This window comes from Protobothrops mucrosquamatus, unplaced genomic scaffold (genome assembly GCF_001527695.2).
Source record: "Protobothrops mucrosquamatus isolate PMUCROS unplaced genomic scaffold, P.Mucros_1.0 scaffold181, whole genome shotgun sequence".
Classification (NCBI taxonomy): Eukaryota; Metazoa; Chordata; class Lepidosauria; order Squamata; family Viperidae; genus Protobothrops; species Protobothrops mucrosquamatus.
In genome coordinates, this window is record NW_015386540.1 from 103,755 (window position 1) to 117,511 (window position 13,757).

Consider the following 13,757-nt stretch of genomic DNA (forward strand, 5'->3'; position numbering starts at 1 on the left):
ATAATATCACACATTGATAACTATATTTAACCCCATCAGTTGAATTTTATATCAATGTGGTATGCCTGAGAATTAAATAGCTAAATAGCAATTTGAGATTATGGAAAACATTTGCCATCTTTTGTAATTGCCTTCATCTTGCTAAGGAAGCAAAGATCATGATTTGATAACCTTTGACATAAATTTACAGCCATTGTGCTTCAGTTCACATGATTCAGAGGCACTAATGAATAAATTGTTCCATCACTGGTTTTAGAAGCTGGTGTACAATGCCCATTTTTCATATGGGAGGTATGAACAGAAGAGGAGGTTTCTGTTCTATAAATCTGAGCATACATTTCACAGCAGCCAAACTTACTTAGTAGGATGAAAAAATCCCTGCGAAACGTCTTGGTGAAGATGGCATAAAGAAATGGATTGGCACATGAATTAATGGGGTAGAACAAAACAAGGAGGATCTTTGAATTGGACACAGTGATCAGAGGGACCTTGAGTGATGCTGAAATGGCAAAAAAGGAGATTGGTGCCATGCAAAGGAAATCTGTGAAGATCAGTATGGCCATGCGTTTGGCAATCTTGGTGTCACTGTTGGATGAGAAAACATTGGGATTCCTCACAGTGAAGTAGATGCTGATGTAGCAGGAACAGATGATAACAAAGGCAAGAATATTTAATATCAGCAAAAACATGACGTAGGTCTGGGCAAGCAGAGTTTCAATATTCATAGGTAGGCAGATGCTAACTTTCATGTAGCTGCTGACTTCAAATATGGGAAGGAGGGCCACTGTAAAGGCAAAGACCCATCCTACCAGCATAATTATCGCTGCATGACGGAAGCGGACTTTGCGGTCTAGTTCCATAGCATAGGTGATGGTATGCCATCGTTCTAATGTGATGACGGTTAAAGTGTATACGGAGAGTTCACTTGCAAATACAGTGAAAAAACCAGCTGTATTGCAACCAGCCCCAGTTTGCCAGTCAATAGCATAGTTATAATACTGAGTTCTACTTTGCATGTCTTTGATGGCAATCAATAGTAAATAAATACCTGTGCAAAGATCAGCAAATGCAAGATTGCACATAAGGAATCGAGGGACAGTGAGCTTGTATTGGCTGCTGACTAAAATGATCAACACAATAAGGTTCCCCATGATGGCCAAGATGTTGATGAACCATATCAGGACTCGGAGAATTATGTGGCCCATTATGTCTTCACATGGGTTGAAGGCATCAGGCTCTGGGAAGCAAACCACTTTAAACTCTTCTCTACATAGAGCATGATAGTAATCATTTTCATCCAGCTCAAAACTGAACTCATCAGACTCTTCTGAAATTGCAGATTTATTGCATATAGGGTGCATCACAGAACTGCAAAAGATGAAAATAGTATAGTCAGAACCTAGGATATATATAGTGCCAATATTAACTGAAATACTAATATGTGAATTATGGGAAAATACTAACAATGTCAACAATTTTTTATTTTTTAAAAGTAAGATTACTTCAGAAGACATCATAACTGGCTACCAAGTTTGGAGGAAGCCTGGTAGTATGGGTAGACATTTTTCTTTAAGTTGTGGGGAAGCTTAAACAGGTGGTTCCTTCAGCAGTAGCCAACATTTAAAACAAAGGGTGATGACTAAAAGAGGTAAGAAAATTAGAGATGGAATTTGCAGACTCCAGAGGCTTTATTAGTGTCCTTTGGTCCACAAGGCCAGAGAAGAGGCTGTAAATGGTGAGAGTGAGATTCTGTACCTAGCCTATGCAGGCTGCAGGAATTCAAAATGTAGGGGGAAAAGGGAAAATAAAGGTCCCATGGCCATAGTGGCACATGGTGGCACAAAAATCACACTCATCTTCTCTGTGATTGCAAAACATCCCTTTGCCAACTGACGAGAGGAGGAAAAGGACTCTGATGACCGTGCTGCTGGTGACTGAGGCAACAACTAACCCAGGAGTGGCAGCAAAGGAGGGAAGTGGAGTAGCAGCAGTGGCAGTGGATACTCCCTCCTGCTTTTGTTCCATAACACTTCTCTGCTGTGGCTTTTACTGGGGTCATGTATGATCAGAAGGGTATAGGGGCATTATAATCATCATCATCATAAATAATAATAATAATAATAATAATAATAATAATAATAATAATAATAATAATAAAAAGTTGGAAGGGACCTTGGAGGTCATCTAGTCCAACCCCCTGCTCAGGCAGGAAACCCTATACCATTTTGGACAAATGGCTGTCCAGTCTCTTCTTAAATGTGACTTCTTTTTTCTGGAGGGTAAAGTTGATGGGTGGGGAAACCTGGACTGAATTCAAAAGTTCTGTAGTACTAGTCAGTGAAATAAAAAGAATTCCACTTTTTTTTAGATTGATATGTTAAGTTTAGCCTGATAGGAAAGAAGTCAGGAGGGTATGCAGTACAAACTTATTTGCATGCCAAGCAAAAAAAGAACAGATTACCAGCAGCTACCTACTTGGGGGGTTATCATATGATTACTGATCATATGATAACCCCCCAATATAAAATTTGTTTGTCTTTTCAGTCTGTATTTTCAAAAAAATGAAGTTTTCTGTTACTTTGTAATTACACATACACACAAATACAAAACCGGGTGGTGTTATGATTAAGAGTAATATATCTAGGCTGCAAAAATCTGGATGGCTTCTAAGCCACAATAAAGAGGATAGACAATACTGTTTGCTACTATATACATCATGGTTGTCCAGAATCTTGCAGCCCAGATTTCCATGTATGGAGTCCAGGTTAACAAATATCAAATGCCGAACATTTTTTATAGGTGTTATTTTTTAAAAAACTAAAATATCAAAGACTGAGAACAGCCCACTTCTGATGTGAAACATACATTTATGGAGGAGTTAGAAGCATAATCAGCAAAGCCACTGAAAGAGCTTAAGGGTTAATTAAACCAGTCATTGTGCACATCTTAAAGTATACTTGAAAAGGCAGAAATAAATGAGGAGGTCTCTTGATGCTTGAAGGCCTAAGCCATACAGGGATGGAAATCAACATGAATGATGTCTGATTTAAGAGGATGAGAAGACCTGACAATTAGCACCAGTGAAACTCCAGGGCGGCGGGGGGGGGAGGGGTTGTGGTAATGATTATTTCTGAAAACTGGAGTTATTAAATGAACACAGTGGTGCTATTGCTGTTTTTATTTTTCTCCTGCCCCAAGGCTGTCCAAATGCCAAGGCCTGCTTTATCCTTCTTGTTTCTAAATGAAAAAAAATATGCAGAAATAGTTTCTTAAAGTATCCATTTTTTTGAAAAGAGGACTAGAGATGATGATACTTTGGCTAGAAAGGGAATTCTTTATATAGCTACTGAATTCAGGAGGGTCAGGTAGGGCATACAAACAGAGAATGTTAGCTTTAAAAGTATATTCATGTCTTCATGTAAAATGCTACCTGTTTGTCGTTAAGCTACTATCAAAATTGAAGACTCCTTGATCTTTCTTGGTGACAGTCAAAATAGTCCAATTATTTCTTTGAGCTTTTGACGGGAATATATGGAAGAGCTACTAACTACTAGGACCAAGAAACCAATTTTGTTCAAATCTAGAGGGCTTTTTATTACATTTTTAATAAGCTTAAGAGTTATTTAGAGCTATATACAAAATATTCAACATCAGAATCAATAAAATATCTGAGCTTTAAATACTATGAGATATATTTGGCCTTTGCCATCCAGTTCTTTCTATACATTTGAAAGGAAACACTCATTCTAAGGAAGAAATGTTATTTTAGCCTGATGATCCTCAGAGTTACTTTTTTTTAATAGTAATCATTTTGTATATGTTAGCTGTTTTATAGTCAAAATGCAAAATCATTTTTTCATTAGATGGGTGTTATATAAGTTTCATGAATAAAGTATTTAGCCCAATCCTCATTAATTTTTATAAAGAATCGTTGTTGATATGGCCACCAACTCTCTATTCCACCCCCCAAAGCCAGAAAATTAAGTTTCTCTTAATTCTTATCTTCCTTATTTGCAAGATCTAATGTATAAGTAAACAATCCATTGTCCTCCAGATGTTATTGTCCTCTAGTTAGGACTGTTAAAAATTAGAATGTAACTATATTTTGGAGAGTCACATATCCATCTCTGATGACTGGGTAGTCAGGAAGAAACTTGGCCACTACAATCAGTATCCAACTTGTTGAGAGAAGGAAAGTCTGTAACATTTATGTTTTTGGTGGGCTGAGAAACCTAAGGGCTGACTGTATGATTTTTTTCCCCCCTGCCTGGCAAATTAAACAAACTGCATGTTAGTCAGACCAGTCATGGAAATCAAAGCAGACTTTGGCATTCACAAATGCTTCAAAACTCTACATGGAAAACAAATGAGCTACTCACTTTTGTTTAGTCCGATTTTCAAATGCACAGCAGTGGCTTGGATATGTGAGGTTTGCCTCAATCAAAGCATGGAACTTGTCCAAGGGAGGGAGCTTTTTTAAATTGTAGGTAGATTTTGCTACCAACTTGCTAATGTGCTCTAGACCAATGCTTGGTAGTTGGCTGATCTTTGTCTCAGAAATATCCCTGTAAGAAAAGATAATGAGGATTTCAGATGCTACACCGTTCCATTAATGGTTTATCTGGAATGTTGGAAATACTTCAATATCACCTTTGTTAGCAATTTAAAGTAAACTGGTAAAGAAATGAAAAACTACAACTTGTACAATTCTGTGCAAAAATTGGAAGCACTTTTCTGTGAAATGACTGGGTCTTACCTGCAGCAGACATAGTGTGCTTGAGTTAAATGCCTACTTTCTCTTTAAAAGTGTAAACTTTGAGCTAAAATACCAAAAAGACATGATTCATACTTTTATTATTTTTTTATGAAGATGGGATTTCATCATGAGCAGCTTTTCACTTTGGCTAATTACAAAATTAAAATTGTCACATCATTGTTAAATGAACAGGGGCTGAAATTTCCTTAGCTTGCTCTAATTATAATCTTACTGTCGTTGGCTGTTTTTTTCCCTCTGGCCGTCAGGACTGAGTGTCTCTAAAACCCATTTACCCATTGGCTATTTTTTCCCTGATACTTTAGCACTTTGCCTCTTTTGATTTTAGATCCGGGTTTATTTATTTTTTCTGCTGCTTGGAAGAAAACGTCTCTTTCCCTCTCAGAATTCACAGGGTTTGCCAAAGTTTTGCTTGCGCTGACAGATTTTCTTGAGAAATTAGAATGCTCATGAGCCTCCTATATTATCACAGATTAGCATTTGAAGTAGAAATTAGCTGCAGAAGTAGAAAATAGTTAACTTTTAGTTTTCAAGAGAAGCTTGTAAGTAAATAAGGGTACCAAGGGCAAGCAATCTCTTTGAGGTCTTATGCTAGAAAAAGATAAGACGTTTTTGCAGAAATGGCAATCTGGGATTGATGAAGAAGTTCTACGTGCGTGTTTCAGAATGAATCAGTACAGCTGAAAGATGAAAAATAGATACGGTAGATTTAAATCACCAGGGGAGGAAAATATCACGCAGGATTAGCAGTTGGGGCAGAACTCTTTTCATTTTACATCAGTGGCCTAAAGGAGAAAAGAAACTCAAAAGAGCGAGGGTTGGATGATAACAGAAAACTGATGAAGTGAGAAAAACCGATTGAAGGGAGAAGCTGTGGCTGAAAAGGGATTGGAGGGAATAGCCTGTGTTCATTGCAGAAAATTGTCAATTAGGACAAGATCAATACGACCACTAAGGAAAAAAAAAATGACTACAGAGTGCTGCTGAGAATCAAGAAGACCATTTCTGGCTCACAACATGGTTGCTTTGAGGAATTTGGGCCAAAATGATGCTAATTATGTAGAAATAAAAAAAATATTATTAAAAATGTAGTTTGTCATCAGCAATACCTATTGCTGGAAAAGAAGCTTTCATCCTGGTGTTATTATTTTGTGTGTTTCTGGTTCTGAGTGCACAGGCACATCATATCCCAAACTGGAAGGCAACTAGATAGACATTGCTCATGTTCAAAGGCCAACAGCTCAATTAATTGGTTCGAAGAAAGAGATTTTTTTCACATAGTTTTATTAAAATTAAAAAAGGTAAAAACTAATAGAAACTAATATTAAAGACAGAAGAAAAAGCAAGAAGAAAAAAAGCCAAAAGAAAGAAAAAAAGAAAAGAAAGAAACTATAAAGAAATAGCTTCTGATTTTCTTTACAAAAGTTATAAATATACTTATACTCTTACTCCATGATTACAACATCTCTCACACTTTTTAATAATCTCTTTTCTAATCATTAAAACTATAAATTATATGTTTTTTTGTTTCATTTGTGTAATAATCTTGCTGCAGTTTTCATATATAAAAATAAAGTTCTTTTCCCCCAATTGTTTATTGATAAGTCCCAAAAGAAAAACCTCTGGTTTCAATTGTACATTAATCTTTAAAAAATTTCTAAATTACTGTAGGTATTTGAATCCAAAACTTTCTGGTTTTTAAAGTGTCCACCAAGCATGATAAAATGTCCCTTCATTTTGTTCATATTTCTAATATAAACTTGAAATACATTTATGCATTTTAGACATTTTTTCTGATGACATATAACAAATATACATCATTTTATAAAAAAATTGCTTTAAGTTTTTAATATAATGTAAATTTCAGTATTTTAACCACATGCAGTATTCTCCAACTATTCCAGATATATTGTAACCAACATTTTTATCCCACTTTAATATAGGCTTTCACGTTCTTTTGTTTCTAATTTCAAAAAAAGTTTTACTGAAAATTTAAATGTAGAAATGTAAAGCATAAAATTTACATTTTAGCAATCACATATTCATCATTTGTACACAGTTCTAATTCAAACTCATTCTGAGACTGTTTAAAATGAAAAATTATTTTATCTATCTTAAATCTTTGAAGGAGGAGCTTTGATCCCATGTGTAACTGGTTGTTGATAGGGCTGACTCTATTTGTAGGTTTAAGTAACCAACTCTGGAGATAGATTTTAAGATAGTAGTTAAATGTACCATTGGATTTTTAACACTGGTAGTAATAATGGTTTTATCATTTTGATTTTCTCTGTAGGTTTCCAATTGTCTGATAAGATGCTTTGTGAACATGCAATTCTCCAGAAAACATATCATAATAGTATGGGGATTATGCTGGAATAGATACAAATCTTGACAGGTTGGAAGCCTTGTCCAATCTGCTGTGATTCTCATTATTTATCATGCTCCTGGCATTTAGGCCATTGATAAGAGAACAGTGAAACAGGACACAACACTAGACAAACCTGTTGTTGAGGGAAGAGGTCTTAGGACTGGTGCTGAGGCAGAATCAAATCCCCTTGCTTCAGACTCTGCCTCTGCAAACTTAGATCCTGCACTAGATTCTCAATATCATGCCCAGAGGGAAGAGGGAAGCTAGAAGGCAAGAGCAAGTTGCATGGGACAACATCTTGAGGAGGATGGTAGCTTGCAATCAGAATTGATAAGTGCCAGCTGCCTCTAGGCAGAGTTTCCAGCATTTAAGGCTCTATCTGTGTGCAGTATGAAGCTGGAACAATTTCTCTGTTCATCAGGAAGTTTGTAACTCCAAAGATAGGTGTTGCATTGCTTTTTCTTTGGAAAATTAGACCTTTTTTTTTTGACAAAACGCTATTAACCATGCAAAATTTATTTCAAATTCCAACAGCTATTCAAGTTTCCAAGAAAGCAAGATTTCCATTTTGTTCTTATATGGAAAATAATTCAAATAAGTGATTCCTCAACCTCTTGTTTAAATGTTCTATGTATACTGTACGTGGACAATTAAATCTAATTATGCAGTGAAGAATAGGAGTTTTATTTTCGTTAGTTTTTTATTGTTTCATGGTAAAAGCCCATCTGCTTGTCATAACACTAGTCTCATACGATACTCAAATTTTCAAATGTGTCCTCATTCACCACTTTGAAAAATCCTTAGATGTTATTTTCTTTTCTGTACAAGTTGCCAATTCTACTTTATGTATGCATTTCACATTTGGATATACAGTTACTGAAGCTCCATTTTTGAAATTAAACAGTTTCTTTGGGAATGAGACGTGAGATGAGATGTGTGTGTATGTGTGTGGGGGAGGGGAGTAGGTTATATATTTCCTTTAGGACAATGTTAATGCAATATCTTTATAAGCAGGACCAAATACAAATATAAACTAAAGGATTATCAAATTGATTTCACTGCAATTCAGTTTCATCCAATTGTTTAAATTCAAACATTGAATTATTTTTATGAGAATTATTCTGTTTTATTACCATTGTATTATAGATAATGAATTGCCTTTTTTGATCCTGGCCAACTTCATGTCTAGACATCTGTCACCTTACACTAAATATATTTTCAATTACAAGAGCGGTTGGCTTGTAGTAACATTTTTGCTAGGTAAAAACAGAATTGCCAGATAAATCAATGTTTTTGCTCTTGTTTTCCCCCCAGCATAATGAATAACCTTTTTATTAAATAGCATGGTTGACTCTCTTAAGTCCTGAATTCTGAATTCTCATTCAAATAGCAATTAAAATGATGTATATAAAATAAGTAAGAAGTAAGAAGGATGTCTTGGAGAATGGTGAAATATACACATGGATAAAAATTCATATAAAAGAATTAGTGCTGCAAAAAAATAAAGATGAGAGAAAAGTATTGTATACTAAAAAAAGTTTAAAAGAGAGAGAAAATGTAGAGTGATTTTGATTGAAATAACATTATTTTGGAAATAAGTAAAGATGACTAAAAAGAAATCTCCATCAGAGTGAAAGGAATTAAAAATAAAAATGATGAAATGATTTGGGATGAAACTGAAGTGAAGGAATGATAGAAGGTATATTTTAGAGAGTTAGACGGGAATTAAAATTCATAAGTTGAAGAATGAATTTAAAGCAAATGCAAATTTAACACCCACCCAATGATGAAAAGCAAATAATAAACACACGGGAATATGGAAACATTGTAAAATTACAGATACTGATGGTATAACTAGAAAAATATTAAAACAAATTATGTGGTTTTCTTATGGATTAGTTGTACAGTATATTAAACCTGTGTATTCATGCTTGGCCAATTGAAGGAATCTGTTACTGTTCCCCTATATAAGTGAATGATACTGTGAATACAAAACCTGCAGAGGGATTAGTTGGCCTTCATGCCTGGGAGGGTATTCAGTGGAATTCTGATTAAAAGGGTAAAAGTAGCAATCAAAATTAAATAAAAATGAGTAGAATAAATTGGCTTTGAAGGTGAAGGTTCATTCTCCAAGCTTGTGGGTTGGTTTCTGAGCATTTTGTTATCAGGCTAGGTAACATATTCAGCAGGGTTTAGGGGATGTCATTGTCAGTGTTGTTCTGCTTATAAGGGCTTCATGTGGTCAGTAGGTCTTGTGATGGGCCAGGTGTGGGTGTGTCAAGTGAGGGTCTTGAAATAGGTTTTGTGATGGTCAGGTGTGAGTCATCAGGGGAAGTCTTGTGATGGGTCTTGTGATGGGGAGGTTACATCAGGTGAGGGTCATTGGGAGGTGAAGTGCTGGTTGGGGGGGCTTGTGTGGGATGGTTAAAGGTTGGTGCTGTCTCTGGTTAGCTGTGTGGTTGATTTGGATTCTGAGGGGTTTTTAGGCTGGTGGTAGGTCAATGTGTCTGTTGATGGAATTGCTTGAGTGCCAGGCTTCAATGAACTCAATGAATTTTATGATGAATTTTGCTCTCCAACAGGTTATTGAAAAAGATCAGAATATATGGAAATTTATTGTATATACAGTATGTTATTTTAGAGTTTGTTATCATAGTACCTATGGCTTCCTGCTCTTTATCTCTTCCTTTTTTGGGGGCGACCCTGAACTATTCCATTTCTTTTGATTTGAGGGATACTATTACTACTAATAATTATAATCAGAATCATAATAATTCCAAAGTGATAAAGGTGATATGAACCTTTATCATATCAGTGTTGTCTTGAAATGCTATTATCAAATAAATTTGATAATAATATAGGCACTTTGGGTGCCATCCCAGAACAACTGGATTGGCATTGACAAAATCACCATCAATTAATTGCAAAAGACATCTTTATTTGGGACAGCTTACATAATGCAGTCATACCTTAAAGACTATCAAACATCCACATCTGCCTATCTCAAGTCCTTGGAAAGGACTTGATAGGTGGACAAAATGCTGAATCCAGTCTGAACATCTGGCTGACTGCCCGATAAAGAATAACATAACAAGATCACATCATTGGTCCATCTATCCATAACATATTACCAATGGTGCTGGACAATATGATGCCAAATAGCATATGCGCGTGCACACACACACACACACACACACACACACACACCACCACTGAAACACTTCCCTGTTTTGCCTCTGAATATGGAGTTTTTATTTAGTTTATCCATTATACCCTGTACTGGTTATGCTGAACTGTAGTACTGGGTCCCATTCTGGGCACTGCAACTTCAAAGAGATATGAATAGGCTGGAGCAGCTACCTCCAAGTTAAATAGCCCAGAGGCCAAATGTTAAAGGAGATGGGCATGTTTATAAAAGTGAATATAAAGGCAGATATAGCAACATTCTACAAATACCTACAAGCCTATCAGATCAAGACAGAATCAATGGTTGAAAAATAACAAAGATGATTCAGGTGGAATATTAGTATGAATTTCCTAGCTACAATTAAGTAGTGAAACAGTCTCCTTAGAAAAATGGGACTTTGTCTTGGTGGATACTTTTGAAAGAGACTGAATGGCTATCAGCAATGGAGATTCTGCTGGATTCTTGCAATGAGTAGGAGTTTGGACTTAGATGACCTCTAAGATTTCTTCTAATCCCTACAACCTGTAACTCTACTGACTATGAATTTTTCTCAGTCCCTTTTAGATTATCTAAGATGGAATCCACTGCCAGTTCATGAGAAAATACATTCCTTAGTTTTTTATATAGCCAAAGCTCCTTAAATGAATCATAAACTGGGAATTATGTGTTAATTATTTTGTGCTCTTTAGGGGAGCAAAGAATCAAAAGTAAATATACAGTGCAGAGCAAGGAGATTCATGCGGTGATGAAATTTAAATGCTTCTTAAATTTCATAAAGCCACATGCATTTTTTTAAATGTGAGCCGTGATGGTACCTTAAAATCTACTTATCTGAGATTATACAAGCAGCAATGGTAAGCATATAATGAGAATTATTACTTACAAATAACCTGGTCCATGTGCTCCTTTGAAAACTTCATTAGGTAACTTTTCTAGATTATAATTATCACTCAGATTTCTGTTAGTGAAATAAAAAATAAACAATAATTGTTTAAAGCTAGGCACTTCAAGAAGGGTATCTACACATTCATATATCTTTAGAAACCTCTCTAATTGCCCACAGACTCTCATGACATTTGGCAAGGTTGCTTTATGATGACCTTCTGAAAAACATAGGGTCATCCAACAATATTTTTCCCAAGAAAAAAAATGAGCTCCATGCAGGTTCACAGTCTTTCTTCAGGAAATAAATATTGCTGCAATGCTGTGTGTCACTTGGAAATGAATCGATCAGTCCCTATCATAGAGAAAGCTATGCTGGCACATATCCTGGGAGAGCTAGAAACAAAGGGGAGATCTTTATCAGTTGCATTTGCTAAATGTCTATTTTGGGACTGACCATTTCAGGACATGACCACGACCATTTAATTTCATGACAATTTCCTCGTGAGAGCCATTTCATGGCCGCAATACACGATTTCAGAAAGCTTTGAGAACCCTGGTTTATAAGTTTGGAAAATTCTGATTTAATTCCATCCCTTCACTCAACTAATTGTATTGCTTAAATGATTTCATTTAATTTAGATTTCTCCTGGTCACCTTCACTGGGAATTGTGGTATGGCAGTTTCCATACAACTGAAGATGCCATCTTGGAGAATGTTCTTTTAAGTCAAAGGTTATTTTACAGGCTACAGTTCCATTCTGAAAACCAAGAGATGGCCTCTCATTTGGATTATTGTCAGCTGATTCCAATATTCAAGGATGTAGGTAGCATTTGTATTCTTGTGAAATATTTCAAAACTTAAAAATTTTGGGATTTTGTCTTTGGTATCTAACTTACTTATCACTCTCTGTTCAAAAGAATATTACTTTCAAATAATTTATTTATTCATAGTTACATGTTTTTCTCATTGGTGCCTTCTAGATGCCTTATGATAGAGTCCTAGATTTAGAAAGCTTGGCACAAGATTTGGGGCATCAAATTAACATGACAGTCCTTCCAGCAAGTATATGGGCTCCATTTCAGATATTGGGCAGAGAGGATATATATAGTATAAAGCTTTGGTAAAATTCTATTCTTCCTCTTCCTTATGCCACTTACATAGGAAAAAAAAATATTTCCCTGCTCCACATGCTACTGTAACCATAGTTTAGAGAACATACTATACTTTTAAACAATGAGAAAGTGAAATGAATGTTTTTGTTGCAGTAACTATTTTACAGAAAATCTTTCAAAATTTCCATATAATGTAACATAATGTAACCTAATCTTGCAATACAATACAATACAATACAACACAATACAAATATACGCACAGCTCAGACAAGATAGTCCCATTGAAGGCATGGTTTTCAATTTCACGTATTCCATTTTTATTCAGTCTTCTGCAAGGGAAAAAAAGTTTTTTTTTAATCTATAAAAGGCTTTTAGCACAAACTCTGTTTTTCAAATAGTTAGTTAAATAACAATACATTTTCCTCCAACATAGTTGCATTAACTTGATGCATACTTCCAGTCCCCCTCCCCCCTATTCTTAATGAGAAACAAGTTCAAGAAAAAGATTGGGGGATTTCCCACTGAGTACTACCTAGTGGTGGGGAAAAACAAGGACCAACCACTCTCTTTAATGTGTGCTAAAGTACTTAAGAGTGCAGATGGGTGCCTGGGGCAGAGAATGTAGCTACCTTTAAAGCAGTGGTTCTCAACCTGTGGGTCGGGACCCCATTTGGGGTCGATCGACCATTTCATGGGGGTCGCCAAGCAAGGCTGTCCGCCATTTTTTTGTCCACCATTTTTTCCCCTTTTCCAGCGGGTGCCTTACCTCCCTTGGGCTGGGCCAACTGGTGGTCGGCCTGCTCTGTCTCTGCCGCTTGCCAGCTACGCCTCGGCCGGTGAAGGGGGCGGAGCCACGCATGCGCGGCGCTCCCAGGCAGGGAAAGTCCTCGACTTACGACTGGTTGGGTAGTCCTCGACTTACGACCAGTTTAGTCCTCGACTTATGACTGGTTTAGTCCTCGACTTACGACTGGTTTAGTCCTCGACTTACGACCGGTTGGGGTCGCGGCATTAAAAAGGTTGAGAACCACTGCTTTAAAGTCTCCTGAATGTCAGGTAAGAAGAAAAATTGTGCTACTGTGTTTGTGTCCTTCATTCAGGCTGTTCATGAACAGAGATCTTGTGTTCTTCTAGACCTGATTTTTAAGCAAAAGTTATTGCTCTTTCGAAAGAGCATTAAACTCACATTAACAAAAAATAGATCCCACCCTCTTAAAAAAAAACCACTAAACCCATGGATGCAAGAAGTCCATGAAGTGTCTAATTGGCACTTTTTGAAGCATTAATTAGTTACTACAGCAGATACCATTGCAGAAATTAGGTATCTAATTTTCTCCAGCAGCTCAAGGATAATGGCCATGAAAGGCAATGCCCAGTGATGGAGTGGAGAGGGCACCTATATCATCAACTATATATACAAGGAAGTACTGA

General features: G+C 36.2%; 1 protein-coding gene across 1 annotated transcript in view; it reads right to left on the reverse strand.

Annotated features, from left to right (window-relative positions):
* Window positions 1–200: 200 nt before the first annotated feature.
* FSHR (follicle stimulating hormone receptor) overlaps window positions 201–13,757 on the reverse strand; it is a 78,811-nt gene continuing 65,254 nt past the window's right edge. Inside the window, exons 7-10 of the mRNA XM_015813693.2 lie at window positions 12,587–12,655; window positions 11,213–11,287; window positions 4,380–4,565; window positions 201–1,368 (exon numbers count right to left, since the gene is read on the reverse strand). Coding sequence (XP_015669179.2) covers window positions 201–1,368; window positions 4,380–4,565; window positions 11,213–11,287; window positions 12,587–12,655 — 1,498 coding nt within the window. The remainder of the gene's footprint in view (window positions 1,369–4,379; window positions 4,566–11,212; window positions 11,288–12,586; window positions 12,656–13,757) is intronic.